Consider the following 15,940-nt stretch of genomic DNA (forward strand, 5'->3'; position numbering starts at 1 on the left):
CAAAATGAAGAAGATGATGATGATGAGCATGTGTCTGCCCCTGATGGGTGCGGAACCCAGATGGGGGATACTGTCGGTGTTTAAATTGGACTGCAAATTTTGATGGCAAGGTGAATGAGCTTCGCTCAGCAATTGACACTGTAAATTCTACCTGAGTGGATTCTGGCTTGGTATGGGGAAAGAATGGACTGGGATAGGTGCCCTCGCTGTGGCCCTTGTTTTGGCATGCATGTTGGGTGTATGGTGTATGTGTTGGTTGCGGAATGCCCAGGTCCGCACTGCTGCCATGGTGGTGCAAGCTTTTGCCACAGTGGAAGCAGGGCAGTCACCTCAGATTTGGCTTGTTGCCATGAAGAATGAACAATGAAGCCTTCGCTTCGTAGAGTTGTAAGGCTAAGCACTGCACAGAGGTTAGTCTGGAAGCTGTTTGACAATCTCTGGGAGGTATGTCTGATTGCATGAGGGTTGAGTGTCCTAGTGTCCTTCCCCCAGAAAAAACGGCACAGGAGCAGGTCAGGGTTGCTCTGGGTAAAAACCTGTGAGCCTAAGAGTCAATCCTGTACATGGCCCCTATTTCTGCACACTGGGGATCAGACCTCTATCTTCATCCATGGAGCTTCCTCAAAAAAAAATATAAAAGGGGGAATTATGGGAAACCATTCCAGGCTCCCTGGCCAGCCAGATGGAAATATGCTCCAGGCTGTAAACAAGCCCATGTTTGGTGGATGGCCCGCCCTTAATCCCTGATTGGCTGAGCAAGCCTGCCTGGTGAGGTGATGTGACCTGTGGTGAATGGTGGGGGCGTGGTTGTGGCTGGAGTGGAGAAAAACACTTGTAACCAGAGAGGCTAGGGGATTTGAAGAGAGAAGCTGCCTGAGTAAACTGCTTTAAGAAGAACTGGTGGTTGCGTTTTCCTTGCTGGTCGAGTTGGACGCAACAAGTCCCTGCTGCCAGATGCCTCCACCTCTATCCCTGTGAATCAGTTTCCATCAGACCTCCCTTGAAGTCCATAACTACCACTGAGAGCAGGTAGCACCCTCGGGACACATTTGGCAAGCTCAGTTCCTTGGGTTAGAGCCTACTCCTTGCTGCCTGAGTCTTCCCAGGGACCCTCCTCGGGAAGTCCTCCAGTACTCTCAACTGAGGCTATGTCCCACTTAGCAGACACTGGTTTGTGGTCCCATGCAGCTGGAACAGTGGGTCCCTTTACCCAAGATGGGTGATTCTCTGCCCCACAGGACATGGTTCTAAGTCACTCTTCATCTTTTGGTCCAGCCCTACCAGAGACATCCCCTCCAGGGGCCCCAGGTAGACACTGTGTAGCATAGCCTTGGGACTAGTCCCTGCCCTTCTGTGGACAGACTCCTACCCAGGAAGTCAAAGCTTAATTAACCTAACACCCCTACCTCCTTCCTGGCTTCCCCAACTCAATAAAACTTGGTTTGCTGTCTAAAATCTCTGTGTCTGACAATTTATCATCTCTTCTGCTTCCAGTGTAGGCTTGAACATAGCTACATTTGAACTTTCTGGTGTCTCTAAATTTTTGCTCTGTGATATGAGCATTTTCCTTGCCAGAGGAGACTGAAGTGGCATCTCTGAGTTTGTCTGAGCTTTTGTCTGCATTATTCTCAGTCCCATCCACTTAGCCAACAGTACATGTACATCTGTCCCTTGCTAATCTACTTTGGAAGTCCTGACCTTAGCTGAGGGAATCATAATTGGGTACCACACTCCAGTAGGACAGAGAATGTCAGACCTTGAACTCATTTGTTGCATAGTGGATTTTATTGAGAAAGGCAGACAGTGTGTCACTCAGAGGTTTTTGGCCATAGTGTCTTTGATCCAGGAGGTGAACTTAATAAGTTTGGTGTAGACGCCCGGCACATTAGGTTCACCACATGGGGTAAAGCCCCATGATGTGATGCCATGGAGAACACCATCACAGATCAGTGGGCCTCCTGAGTCTCCCTGAAAGAAGGACAGGGACAGGAGTAAGGCAGGGCCTGGCAGTTGGATTCTACTTGACAACCTGGAACTGACTCCCAGGGGTTGAACACAGGGACTCTAAGAGGCAGCTCTGTTCAATAGGTAAAAACACAGATCTTAGAAGGCCATCTCTTCCAAAGACTTGGGGTGGGGGTGAGGGGTTGACTAGACAGTCCCCTAAGCGAAGTCACAGAGGAGAAATATTACCAGCTACAGGATCCTCCCCTCTCAGGGCGCATCCCTTCCATAGGGAAGGATGCAAAGAGCCTGCCTAGTCAGGGTGTTGAAGTGGAACCAAGAACCTCAGTTCTCTCTTTCAGCCCTTCACCTCACTGCAGGAGGGGCTGTCTCACCTTGCAAGTGTCTTTGCCTCCATCCATATCTCCTGCACACAGCATGACATCTGTCACCTTCTCTATGTGGGCTTTGACACAGTCCTCATTAGGAAGTAGCTTGAGGTTCACACACTGGAGATCTTTTGCATTTTGGACTGTGGATCAGGAGGCAAGAGGGTGGTGAGCAGGTGCCAGCTAAGTCCTCTCTGCTCCTCACCCCTACCCAGCTATGTTGCTTGGACCAGACTCACACTTGAAAGGTGTAGTGCTGCCCCAGCCTGAGGCAAGGCATGTGCTCCCCAGCTTGGGCTCCTCAGTGGGCAGAGCGATGGGCTTCACAACATCTGTGATGTCAGCAGGCTTGCTGAGGCGGAGCAGCATCAGGTCATTGCTGTAGTCATACTCAGGGTGTCGGATGTGGTTTCTATGGAGGCTCCTGTTGTAGCCAGGGTGAAGGAAGCTTTTGCTGACTAATCGGTGCTGAGCAGAGGGTTCATCTTGGTATAGGTTGTTTTTTCCTAGCGAAACCTTGTTCTCTCTAGAGGGCATGGAAGACATGGAGGGATTGAGAAGAGGCAATCAAGGAGAGTGGGAAAAGTACAGGGGAAGAGTGGGGAGAGGGAGGGAGGACAAAACAAAGAAATACTCAGAGATAGGAACATGGGAAGACAGATAGACACGCACATACCTGGAAGAAGGGGCAGGGAGGAGCAGCAGGCCTGAAAGCTGCTCAGGTGCAGGTAGGACAGGGCTGAACTTCCCCAGCAAGTAAGGCCTGGCCTGTAGAACAAGGTCTGAGCCCTCTCCTCCCTCCCCAGCATCCAGCTCTCTCTGTACTCAGTTACCTCACCCAGATCCAGTTCTGACCAGCCCTTCTCTGTGTGTCCTAGAGTGGACAGAAGGTCCTAAAGGCAGAGCTGCTCTGAGGAGAGTGAGGACTTCTCTCACAGCTTACCTTCAGGGACAGCACTTTCTATCCTCAGGGACCCTTTGGGCCTGGTCCCCACTATGGTCAGTAGTGATAAAAGAGAACACACAAGACCCAGACCCAGACAGATGTTGTCAGAGTCCCAAGAAAGAGACACACAGTGACAGATGGCCATGAAGACACTCTAATGTGAATACAGACAGGAGACAGACAAATAGACAATAAGATAGAAAAGAAAGAAACAGTACTCTGAACCCAAGGCTGGATGGAGGAGCAAAGAGAGACCTAGGAGGTCGTGGATAGACTTACAGCCAGTCCCACCCCCCTGCCCTACAGTACCCCATCCTGTCCTAGAGTCATGATCTCTGGCTGCCACCCTGCTTTCCTGTCTCCACCTTTACTCACTCGTAATAGCAGTGGGCAGCTGTGAGAACCCAGTTGGCATCCAACAGGACACCCCCACATATGTATTCATTGTAGCGGTACACAGCCACATGCCAGGGTTGGGAATTCTTTTCACATTTAAATCCTCCAACAATACGAGACTGGACAGGAGGTGCAGCATCTGCAACAGGAGTAATGGGGGAGGGGAGAGTTGGCACATGTAGGGAGGTGCACTTTTGGGGGACAAAGTCAAGCAGGACTGGGTTCAGGGGACATTGTCAGGTGATCTGGGCAAAGGACCCGTATATGACTGGTCTTGGATAGGGAGGTCTATGCTGTGGGACAGAAATAACTCTAGAATCAGGAATCAGGTATAGTGTCAGGCCACTTTATAGTTTTTAACTAAGGGACAGATGGGCAATGAAAAGAGAGAAAGAGACACAGACAGACAGACAGACAGACAGACACACAGAGAGAGAGATAGACAGACAGACAGACATACACAGAGAGAGAGAGAAACAGAGAGAGAGAGACAGAGAGACAGAGACAGAGACAGGAGACAGAGAGAGACAGAGAGACAGAGACAGGAGACAGAGAGACAGAGACAGAGAGACAGAGACAGAGACAGAGAGAGACTTCCAGTTCATTTTGATTCCAATGAGAATCCTCTGATTTGGAATTTAGAGTCTCCAAGGCTTGAGAAAAGGTCACTGCTTTGACTGGGTTTTGGGAATTCTGGAAAGGGTGAGGTCGCAGGAATCTGGATTTCAATGAATAAATGAATCCAGGAAAGGGAGCTTGGGGTTGATTTGGGGTTTCTTTGGTTGGGTATGAAGTGGTAGCTGGGATGGAGAGAATGAGGGGATCCAGATAAAAGGTGCATGGGCTCCTGTTCGTGTCTGTGGTGGAGATGACATCTAAGAGGTGTGGATCTCCCTAAGAAAGGAGTTTGATATGGGACTAGCAATGAGAGGTGGAAATTCTGGGGGTCTGTGACAGACAGGATCTGCTTCTTGTGGAAGTGGGGCAAATGATGTGGGTAGTGGAGAGGCTCAGGGTTTCTCTTGAAGGCAGCCTAGGATCGGAGTGGAAACATAGTTACAGAAAGTCAGGCCACTGTGAGATAGAGAGGAAGACACACTGATGTGAGGAACTAGGGTTAGGCATAGGGGTCTTTGTGGTGTCCTGCAAAGATTGGGAATTAAAACTGTGCTGTGGGGCTCTAGGGAGACAGGACATGAGCCTGTGGTGCAAGGAGTGAACCATAAGAGGGAAGAGCAGGCCAAGCCACAGTATTTGGAAACAGAGGAAATCTTGGCAAGCCATGCATAGCTGCACTTCTCTGTAACCTCAGTACACAGCAGGCTGAGGCAGAGGGATTGCCATGGATGAAGACAAGCCTGGGCTACATCATGAGACACTAACTCAGAACTTATTCCCAAGAGCTGGGCTGAAGATGGCTTGGTTGCTAAAGGATTTGCCATGTAAGCATTAGGACCTGAGCTGAACCCTCCAGAACACAGGTAAAAAGTCATGTGTGATGCTGTGTGCCTGTAACCCCAGAGCTGGGGAGGCAGAAATAGGAGGATTTCCCTGAGGCTTGCTGCACAGCCATCATAGCCTAAGTGGAACTCTCCATTCAGTGTGAGTCCCATCCTGAGGTGGTGAGTGAGTGATGAAGATACATGTTGTCCTTGCCTGGCGTGTCCCACCTGACCCCTTCTCCAAAATCCAGAGTACACCAAAAAGCCATTGAATAGGTACGTGCACATTTTTCCCACAGCACAAAGGGAAGTACCCAATCTTTTGTCACAGGCCAATTTGAGAAGTGAAAGTTTTCGTAGAAACTGGGCAAGCTAAGAGGAGTGGGACCAGTTGTCAGCATGTGGAGAACACAGTTGAAGGCTGGCAGCTGCTGGACAACCTAAGGCTCTAGTGGGGGATTTAGGCAAGCCTCTGTCTGACTCAGGGGTTGAGCTATGAGGCTCTAGGAAAAACAATGAACTCAAGAGACATGTCAGGTACTAAGGTTAGTATGAATTTGGGTTCCTTAGAAAGACTGGAGAAGCCTAGAGGTGGTGAGGTGTCTAAGAAAGAGGGGAAAGTTCTGGAAAGTGGGAGTGAACAGGGGTCTGTCCTGGGAGCAAGGACTGTGAGGGACCTGGCACTGTGCAGGGCAGAGAAGGAGGAGCAGGTGGTGCTCATGATGTAGCTGGGGTGAGGAGAGAGGGGAGAGGGGAGAGGGGAAAGGGATGGCCAGGGCCAAAGGCAGCAGGAGAGTCAGGGCTGTGACCCCTCCCCCTTCCTCATCTCACCAATCCCTCCTAGGGACAGGGCTAGGAACAGGATCAGGAACCACATGGTAACAGGTGTCCAGGAGCTGCAGGCAGTGAGATTGGAGCTTTTGAGGCTCCTCGGGGAGACTTTAAAAACCCTCATTCTCCCCACAGCCCCACCCCTGCCCTGTTGGCAGCCAGATGCTGACTAAAACCCTGCCATTGCTGACAGAGGTGGATTCTCTGCACTCACCCTCCCTGCTGTGGGAGGGGAGGGCCCTGTTGCACCCGCTGTACAGTAGGCCCTAGGTCACCTTGTATACCTTCCCAGGGATGAGATTGGGTGGGGCAGGTCCTGCTATTCCTGGTGTTGTTTGAGTTCCTGGAACTGTAGCTTGATGGCAAGGTCAGGGGCAATGGTGAGTTGGTGTGAAAGGAGGATGGAGGAGCAAGTGACTCCCAACCCCCAGTTCTAAAGATCTTCCTGTACCTCAAGTCCAAGATTATTCCAGAAAGTAGCAGTTAGAACAGATTATTTGAACAGGTGATAGCCAAGAGGCTGCAAGCTCCTTGCAGATACAAATCCTTTTTTTTGAGTATGCCAAAATGCTTGCCTTTTTGTACATAGAATTCTGGATCACTGATTTTTATTGTTCCTATGAGAAGTTGGGGAGCTGGGTCTAGTGGTTCACATCCTCAATACCAGCAATTTGAAGCCAAAGCCAAGTAGATCTGTGTGATTTTAGGCTCTAGTATTCTGTGATGTAGACCAACCTAGTCTACATAGTGACATTCAAAGACAGCCACGTAATATATAGAGCTGTCTGAAAACAAACCAAATAAAATAAAATAAATAGAAGTTATGGTGCACATTATCATGGCATGATCAATGTTTTATTCAAAAGTATGAAAATTCATGATATTCCAGTGTAGAGTCTACCACCCTGAACAATGTTGCGGGTCCTTATAACTTTTCTCTTCCTCATTTCCTATATCCTAAGTTACATATTGAGTTTAGCCAATCACGTGCTCATGTGAGACCCTATCTCAAGAAACAGCAACCAGACAATGTCCCTTCCCTCCAGGAGCCTCATCAAGGGTTCTGCTTGGCAGCTTCATATTTTGGTGCACACCTTTGATCCCAGAACTTAGGAGGCAGGGGCTGATGGATCTTGGTGAGGTCCAGGTTAGACTGTGCACATAGTGTATTCAGGCCAGTGAAACTACACAGGGAGACTTTGTCTCAAATGTTAAAACATCAAGAAGTCAGCATGGGTTCTGGTAAAGAGAAGGGGAAATACCCAGCCATTGACACCTACTTACTGTTCCAGGTTTCAGACCCATCCCCTCTTGTTGAGCATCTAGACTATTTCAGCTCTGATGGCAGTTAGCACATTTGACCTGGGTGTATGCATGTGTGCCCTGTAAGCTCCAAGAAAACCAGGCTAGCCCTAATCCAGGTTAAGTGAGGAGCTGGTGATCAATTGGCCACCTAGTTCTCTTAGGACTCTGTGCCCAAGTTCTTCTGACAACTACACTGTTCTTTGCTCTAAAGGACAAGTGAGGAAGCATGCATTCATCCACTTGTGAGTACATTCATGCACTTGATCTTTTTGTATATCCTCAAGCATACATAATCATGCTGGAGTTTGAGATAGGTGTACTGCATCAGAAGAGGCCCGTGAATGAGAATGGAAAGAGTAGAAGTGTTATTGGAGATGAGCTTCAAACAGCATCCACAGGGAACTGGTTGTAGATGAGTTGGGAGAAAGGAAAGGAGGAAGAGGATGAAGGTTTGTATGCATTGACAGAGAGTGGAGAAGCATACCAGGTCCAGAGAACCTTCTCCCTTCCCAGCTTACCTACTCTCTGTTCCTGGGAGAATGACTGAAATTTTTTCCTATGTGGCTCCTCCCACAGGTCCATCTTCTTGGCAACTTTGTTGGTGTTTGGTGTAATGTATGTGCGGTTTACCTATGTGCTCGGTGCATATGATAGCTTCATTGGCCTCTGGATTGGCTGCAGGGGGCATAATTTTGCCAACGTGGGACAATTCACTGGTCAATGAATTTATGGACTGGGGTTTCCTTCCATTGGGTGGTAAAGGTGACGTGGGGGAGGGCCACTGACACTCTCCCAAGAGTCTTTCTGGGTGTGTAGGTTAGGGCTCACAGTGGGGGCATCATTGATGGTAGGTAACTCGACAAGTGACAGTAGAGTTATTTTATAATTTCTAGGTAGTGATTGTGGTAATGTGAGTGGAGATGATTTTTTTCCTTTTTGTTTTTGTTTTTGTGGGGAAGGATGTTGCTGAAGGCAGAACCCTGAACCTTACACACACAGGCCACAGGGTCTCTATCACTAGGCTACACCCCCAGAAGAACCTCATTGGTGGACTCTAGGCAGGTGCTCTATCTCTGAACCATGTCCTGCCCCTCTTTGTGGGATGGATTCTAGACAGCTGCATTCCCTTCCTCTGACTTGTTTGTGACAGGGTTTCATGTAGCCCAGGCTGGCCTCCAGCTCAATGTGTATCTGTGGACAAACATGATTTTCTGATCCTCCTCCCAAGGGCAGGGATCACAGGCATGCGCTGCAGATTCAGCTCAGCACAGTGCTGAGGATGAAATGCAGGATGCTCACAGCTAGGCAAATATTCTGCCAACTAAGACACAACACCAAGATCCCTCGACTGCCTTTACCTTGTATTTGGAGACAGATGAGATCTATGTGTCTCTAAGCGTCTCAGGCAGCACATGAAAAGACATTCCTCCCCAGCTGTTGGAGAACCTAGGTTGGGCTCCTCATGGTGTGAGAGGAAGGAGAGAGAGAGAGCTAGAGAGTGAGAGAGCGAGAGAGAGAGAGAGAGAGAGAGGGGGGGGGAGGGCGTGGGGTGGGGAAACTGTAGTTATCTCTCCAACTTCTCTCCCCAGTTTACATTCAAATGAGCAACGGCTTCATATTTCTGTCCCTGGCACTATGCCTCATCCTCCTGTCCACCATGTCCGTCTCCTTTCGACCAGTCTGCTGACACCTGAACAAGATAAACTTCATCTTCAGTTTCCTCAGCATTGGCATCCTTAAGTGTTGGCAAAGGAAAGGGTGACTGGGGATCCTCCACCAAACCCCAGAGCCCCCTCATACCCAGAGGTGGGGCTAGATTTCCAGTTCTGCTGCTCCTAGGGAGAGGGGTGTCTCTGTGTTTTTCTTGAGCTTTCTCTGTAGCTCAGGCTGGCTGTGGACTCATTCTGTAGACTATTCTGGCTTTGAATATGCTATTCTCTTGTCTCGGCATCATAAATAGCTAGGATTAAAAGCTTATGCCCACTATTTGTGACTGAAGGCCTTATCTCCCAGTTTCTATTCCCCTCTGAGTGTATATCCGTCTGTCCTGTCTGTTAGTGTGTGTGTGTGTGTGTTTTATGAGTATACACATGTGTGTTTACTTGTGACAGGTCAGGGAGTTTGTCTCTGTCTTTCTTATTTTGGGGGTGGCGGTGTTCCCTATCTACCCTTTTGTCCTCCTCTCAGCCAACCTCAGTACAGGGCTCCTGATTCTCCTCAGGCTGACTCTCTTTGTGCTCAAATGCAATAGGCTGTGCCCTAGGCCACAGGTATCCTACCAGCTGGCCTTCTAACTGTGTTGGTGTGCCATGGTCTTGATGCTTTGGGTTGGTGAGGGCAGGGACTCAGATGGAAGCTTGAGGTCTGGGCAGGGCAGAAGTGTACCCCAGATGAGGGGGACAGCATTCAGAGTGGAGTTGGGACTTGTGGTGTGGCTTTGAGTAGAGTACCCATGAGGACTCTTCCTTCAGGAAATTTGTCCTTCCTCAACCAAGTGCAGATGTGGAGGTATAGTTTGCCTTCCATGGAGTGGAGGCTCAGCTATTTCTGTTGGGCCTCGTGACAACAGTGGTTGTTGATGCGGGAGCAGTCCATTTTGGGTAAAAATTTTGAGAGTTTGCCCAGATGATGTCAGCTGTAACCAGCTCTATAAACTAACATAGGGCTCCCCAATAGAGGGACACCACAATTTCTGAGGACACTGAAGAGTCTCTGCAGCCAGATGCCTCCACCTATATTCCTGTAATTCAGTTTCCATCAGACCTCCCTTGAGGTCTCTTAATTCCCCTAAGAGCAGGTAGCACCCTTGGGACACAGTTGGCAAGCTCATTTCCCTGGGCTAGAGCCTACTCCTTGCTGCCTGAGTCTTCCCAGGGACCCTCCTCGGGAAGTCCTCCAGTACTCTCAACTGAAGCTATGTTCCACTTAGAAGACACTGGTTTGTGGTCCCATGCAGCTGGAACAGTGGGTCCCTTTACCCAAGATGGGTGATTCTCTGCCCCACAGGTCATGGTTCTAAGTCACTCTTCATCCTTTGGTCTAGCCCTACCAGAGACATCCCTTCCAGGGGCCCCAGGTAGACACTGTGTAGCATAGCCTTGGGACTAGTCCCTGCCCTTCTGTGGACAGACTCCTACCCAGGAAGTCAAAGCTTAATTAACCTAACACCCCTGCCTCCTTCCTGGCTTCCCCACCTCAGTACAACTTGATTTGCTGTCTAAATTCTCTGTGTCTGACTGTTTATCATCTCTTCTACTTCCAGTGTAGGCTTGAGAATAGCTACAGTTGAACTTTCTGGTGTCTCTAAATTTTTGCTCTGTGATCTGAGCATTTTCCTTGCCAGAGGAGACTGAAGTGGCATCCCTGAGTTTGTCTGAGCCTTTTGTCTGCATTTGTTTCAATCCTATCCCTTTAGGCAACATACATGTACACCTGTCCCTTGCTGATCTACTTTGGAAGTCCTGACCTTAGCTGAGGGAATCTTGGTTGTGTACCACACTCCAGTAGGACAGAGACTGTCAGACTGTACCGCACTCCAGTAGGACAGAGAATGTCAGATCTTGAACTCCTTTGTTGCATGGTGGATTTTATTGAGAACAGGAGACAGTGTGTCACTCAGGGGTTTTTTGCCATAGTGTCTTTGATCCAGGAGGTGAACCTAATAAGTTTGGTGTAGACGCCTGGCTTTTTGGGTTCACCACATGGGTTATAGCCCCATGATGTGATACCTTGGAGAACACCATCACAGATCAGTGGGCCTCCTGAGTCACCCTGAGAGAAGGAAAGGGACAGCAGTAGGAAGGACCTGACTTTGGAGTCCTACATGACAACCTGGAACTGACTCCCAGGGGATAAACACAGGGACTCGAAGAGTCAGCTCTGTTCAATAGGTGAGAATACAAATCTTAGGAGACCATCTCTTCCCAAGACATGGGGTGGGGGGTGAGGGGTTGACTAGACAGTCCCCTAAGTGAAGTCACAGAGGAGAAATAGTACCAGCTACAGGATCCTCCCCTCCCAGGGCACATCCCTTCCATAGGGAAGGATGCAAAGAGCCTGCCTAGTCAGGGTGTTGAAGTGGGAACCAAGGACCTCAGTTCTCTCATTCAGCCCTTCACCTCATGGTTAGAGGAAGAGGGAGAGGCTATCTCACCTTGCAAGTGTCTTTGCCTCCACCCTTCACTCCTGCACACAGCATGACATCTGTGACTTTCTGTATGTGGGCTTTTTCACAGTCCTCATTAGGCAGGAGCTTGAGGTTCACACACTGGAGATCTTTTGCATATTGGACTATGGATCAGGAAGCAAGAGGGTGGTGAGCAGGGGCCAGCTACGTCCTCTCTGCCCCTCCTCCACACCCAGCTGTGTTGCTTGGACCAGACTCACACTTGACGGGTGTAATGCTTCCCCAGCCTGAGGCTAGGCATGAGCTCCCCAGCTTGGGCTCCTCAGTGGGCAGGGCAATGGGCTTCACAACATCTGTGATGTCAGCAGGCTTGCTGAGGCGGAGCAGCATCAGGTCATAGCTGTAGTCATCCTGAGGATGTTGGATGTGGTTCCTATGGAGGCTCATGTTGTAGCCAGGGTGAAGGAAGCTTTTGCTGACTAATCGGTGCTGAGCAGAGGGTTCATTCTGGTAAAGGTTGTTTTTCCCCAGCCAAACTTTGTTCTTTCTAGAGGGCATGAAATGACATGGAGAGATTGAGAAGAGGCAACCAAGGAGAGTTGAAAAAGTACAGGAGAAGAGGGGGAAGAGGGAAACAGGAAGAGAAAGACTCAGAGAGAGAAACACAAGAAGACAGACAGACAGACAGCCACACACTTGGAAGAAGTATTATGGAGGAGCGGCAGGCTTGAGAGCTGCTCAGGTGCAGCTAGGACAGGATTGTACTTCCCCAGCAGGTAAGGCCTGGCCTGCAGCCCAAGGTCTGAACTCTCTCCTCCCTTCCCAGCATCCAGGTTTCTCTCTGAACTCAGTTACCTCACCCAGCTCCAGTTAAGACCAGCCCTTCTCTGTGTGTCCTCAGAGTGGCAGAAGGTCCTAAATGCAGATCTGGTCTGAGGAGAGTAAGGACTTCTCTCACAGCCTACCTTCATGGACAGCACGTTCTATCATCAAGGGCTGGTTAGGACTTGTCCCCACTATGGGCAGTAGTGATACAAGAGAACACATGAGACTCAGACCCAGACAGATGTTGTCAGAGTTCCAAGAAAGAGACACACAGTGAGAGATGGCCATGAAGACACTCTGATGTTAATACAGACAGTAGACAGACAGACAGACAAAAAAATAAGACAGAAAAGAAAGAAACAGTACTCTGAACCCAAGGCTGGATGGAGGAGCAAAGAGAGACCTAGGATATATCTGCCAGCCCTAACCGCCTGCCCTACATTACCCCAGCTTGTCCTAGAGTCATGATCTATGGCTGCCACCCTGCTTTTCTGTCTCCACCCTTACTCACTCGTCATAGCAGTGGGCAGCTGTGAGAACCCAGTTGGCATCCAACAGGACACCCCCACATATATATTCATTGTAGCGGTACACAGCCACATGCCAGGGTTGGGAATTCTTCTCACAGTTAAATCCTCCAACCACCCGAGACTGGACAGGAGGTGCAGCATCTGCAACAGGAGTAATGGGGGAGGGGAGAGTTGGCACACATAGGGAGGTGCACTTTTGGGGGACAAAGTCAAGCAGGACTGGGTTCAAGGGACATTGTCAGGTGATCCGGGCAAAGGACCCGTATATGGCTGGTCTTGGATAGGGAGATCTATGCTGTGGGTACAGAAATAGCTCTAGAATCATGAATCGGGTATAGTGTCAGGCCACTTTATAGTTTTTTAATTTTCTTTTTAATTAGGTGTTTTCTTCATTTACATTTCCAATGCTATCCCAAAAGTCCCCCATACCCTCCCTCTCTACACCCCTACCCACCCACTCACTCTTTTGGCCCTGGCTTTCCCCTGTACTGAGGCATATAAAATTTGCAAGACCTATGGGCCTCTCTTTCCATCTGAGGAGTATCGAATGGCTGAGAAGCACCTGAAAAAATGTTCAGCATCCTTAATCATCAGGGAAATGCAAATCAAAACAACCCTGAGATTACACCTCACACCAGTCAGAATGGCTAAGATCAAAAATTCAGGTGACAGCAGATGCTGGAGAAAGAGGAAGACTCCTCCATTGTTGGTGGGATTGCAAACTTGTACAACCACTCTGGATATCACTTTATAGTGATATTTTGACTAAAGGACAGATGGGGAATGAAAAAGAGAGAAAGAGAGAGGGACACGGAGAGAGAGGCAGAGAGAGAGAGAGACAGTGAGAGAGAAAGAGACAGAGACAGAGAGAGACACAGAGAGTTCCAGTTCATTTTGATTCCAATGAGAATCCTCTGATTTGGAATTTAGAGTCTCCAAGGCTTGAGAAAAGGTCACTGCCTTGACTGGGTTTTGGGAATTCTGGAAAGGGTGAGGTCGCAGGAATCTGGATTTCAATGAATAAATGAATCCAGGAAAGGGAGCTTGGGGTTGATTTGGGGTTTCTTTGGTTGGGTATGAAGTGGCAGCTGGGATGGAGAGAATGAAGGGATCCAGATAAAAGGTGCATGGGCTCCTGTTCGTGTCTGTGGTGGAGATGACATCTAAGAGGTGTGGATCTCCCTAAGAAAGGAGTTTGATATGGGACAAGCAGTTAGAGGTGGAAAATCTGGGGGTCTGTGGCAGATAGTATCTGCTTCTTGTGGATGTGGGGCAAGTGATATGGGTATTGGAGCGGCTCAGGGTTCTCTTGGTGGCAGCCTCAGGACAAGAGTGGAAACATGGTTACAGCAAGTTAGGCCACTCTGAGGTAGAGAGGCAGGCCAAGCTGATGTGAGGTACTAGAGTTAGGCATTGGGGTCTTTGTGGTGTCCTGCACAGAGTGGGAACTAGAATTGTGCAGTGGAGCTCTAGGGAGATGAGATGGGAGCCTTAGTCTCAGTGAGGCATGAGAGGGAAGAGCAGGCCAAGCGACAGCATTTGGAAACAGAGAAAATCTTGGCAAGCCATGCATAGCTGCACTTCTCCGTAACCTCAGTACACAGAAGGCTGAGACAGAAGGATTGCCATGGATGGAAGAGAAGCCTGGGCTACATCATGAGACACTAACTCAGAACTTATTCCCAAGAGCTGGGCTAGAGATGGCTTGGTTGCTACAAGATTGGTCATGTAAACCTTAAGACTGGAGCTGAACCTTCCAGACCCCAAGGAAAAAGTCAGGTCTGAGGCTGTGCACCTGTAATCCCAGAACTGGGGAGGTGGAAACAGGAGGATTCCCCCGAGGCTTGCTGGACAGTCATCATAGCCTAACTGGAACTCTCCATACAGTGAGAGACTCGGGTGGCGAGTGATTGATGAAGATACGTGATGTCCATGTCTGGTGTCTCCCACCTGACCCCTTCTCTAAAAAACCAGACTAAACCAAAAAGTGATTGGATAGGTTTATGCACATTTTTCCCACAGCACAAAGGGGAGTAACCAATCTTATATCACAAGCCAATTAGAGAAGTGAAGGGTTTGGTAGAAACTGGGCAATTTAAGAAGAGTAGCACCAGTTGTCAGGATGTGACAAACACAGTTGAAGGGTGGCAGTTGCTAGACAGACTAAGCCTCTTTTGGAGGATTTAAGCAGGCCTCTGACTCAGGGTTTGCACTATGAGGCTCTAGGAAAAATAATCAACTGTAGGGAAACCCGAGGTCCTAAGTTTGGTAAGAGGTTGGGTTCCTTAGAAAGACTGGAGAAGGCCAGAGATGGTCAGGTGTCTAAGGAAGAGGAGAAAGTTCTGGAAAGTGGAAGTGGACAGGGGTCTGTTCTGGGAGCAAGGACAGTGAGGGACCTGGCAGTATGCAGGGCAGAGAAGGAGGAGCAGGTGGTGCTCATGATGTAGCTGGGGAGAGGGGCAAGGGGAAAGGGACAGCCAGGGCCTAAGGCAGCAGGAGAGTCAGGGCTGTGTCCCCTCCCATTCCCTCATCTCACCAATCCCTCCTAGGGACAGGGCTAGGAACAGCATCAGGAACCACATGGGAAGAGGTCTCCAGGAGCTTCAGGCAGTGAGCTTGGAGCTGTTGAGGCTCCTTAGGGAGACTTTAAAACCCTCATTCTCCCCACAGCCCCTCCCCTGTCCTGTTGCCACCCAGATGCTGACAAAGCCCTGCCCTTGCTGACAGAGGTGGACTCCCTGCTTGCACCATCCTGGCTGTGGTATGGGGTGGCCTCGTTGCACCCGCTATCCAGTAGGCCCTAGGTCACCCTGGATACCTTCCCAAGGATGAGATTGGGAGGGCAATTCCTGCTGTTTCTGGAACTGTTAGTGTTCCGGGTACCGGAGCCAGATGGCAAGGTCGTGGAAATGGTGAATTGGTGTGAATGGTGGGTAGTGGAGCGAGTGTTGCCTACCCACACCTCAAAGGAAGGTCCTGTACCTCAAGACCAAGATTATCCCAGAAAGTTGCAGTTAGAACAGATTCTTTCACAAGTGACAGCCCAGAGGGCTGCAAGCTCCCTGCAGATACAAATCCTTTCTTGGAGAATGCCAAAATGCTTCCTTTTTGGACTTGGAACTCTGGATCACTAATTTTATTGTTTCTAAGAGAAGCTTGGGAGCAGGGTATAGTAGTGCACTCCTCTAATACCAGAACTTTGAAGC

At 49.3% G+C, this 15,940-nt stretch overlaps 2 protein-coding genes and 1 pseudogene across 3 annotated transcripts; 1 reads left to right on the top strand and 2 right to left on the bottom strand.

Moving 5' to 3' along the window:
• Positions 1-1,787: 1,787 nt before the first annotated feature.
• On the bottom strand, positions 1,788-6,009 carry LOC110298250 (kallikrein 1-related peptidase b9). Its single transcript, XM_021167382.2, has 5 exons — positions 5,949-6,009; positions 3,655-3,814; positions 2,573-2,859; positions 2,340-2,476; positions 1,788-1,968 (listed from the first exon to the last, which is right to left on the bottom strand). The coding sequence occupies exons 1-5, from the start codon at positions 5,992-5,994 to the stop codon at positions 1,813-1,815; spliced, it is 786 nt and encodes a 261-aa protein (XP_021023041.1). The 5' UTR covers positions 5,995-6,009; the 3' UTR covers positions 1,788-1,812.
• Positions 6,010-6,307: 298 nt separating this feature from the next.
• LOC147003276 (uncharacterized) lies at positions 6,308-10,025 on the top strand (annotated as a pseudogene).
• An 818-nt stretch (positions 10,026-10,843) lies between these two features.
• On the bottom strand, positions 10,844-15,316 carry LOC110298252 (kallikrein 1-related peptidase b1). 2 transcript variants are annotated; one of them, XM_021167386.1, is made up of 5 exons: positions 15,271-15,316; positions 12,716-12,875; positions 11,640-11,812; positions 11,407-11,543; positions 10,844-11,024 (listed from the first exon to the last, which is right to left on the bottom strand). In XM_021167386.1, exons 1-5 carry the CDS (start codon positions 15,314-15,316, stop codon positions 10,869-10,871), a joined length of 672 nt encoding a protein of 223 aa, XP_021023045.1. In that variant the 3' UTR covers positions 10,844-10,868. The 2 variants fall into 2 exon arrangements, with proteins under 2 accessions (XP_021023045.1, XP_021023044.1); XM_021167385.2 differs by having other exon boundaries at positions 11,640-11,926.
• Positions 15,317-15,940: the final 624 nt, after the last annotated feature.

The sequence above is a fragment of the Mus caroli genome, unplaced genomic scaffold (genome assembly GCF_978045245.1).
Source record: "Mus caroli unplaced genomic scaffold, Mus_caroli_1 scaffold_8, whole genome shotgun sequence".
Taxonomy (NCBI): Eukaryota; Metazoa; Chordata; class Mammalia; order Rodentia; family Muridae; genus Mus; species Mus caroli.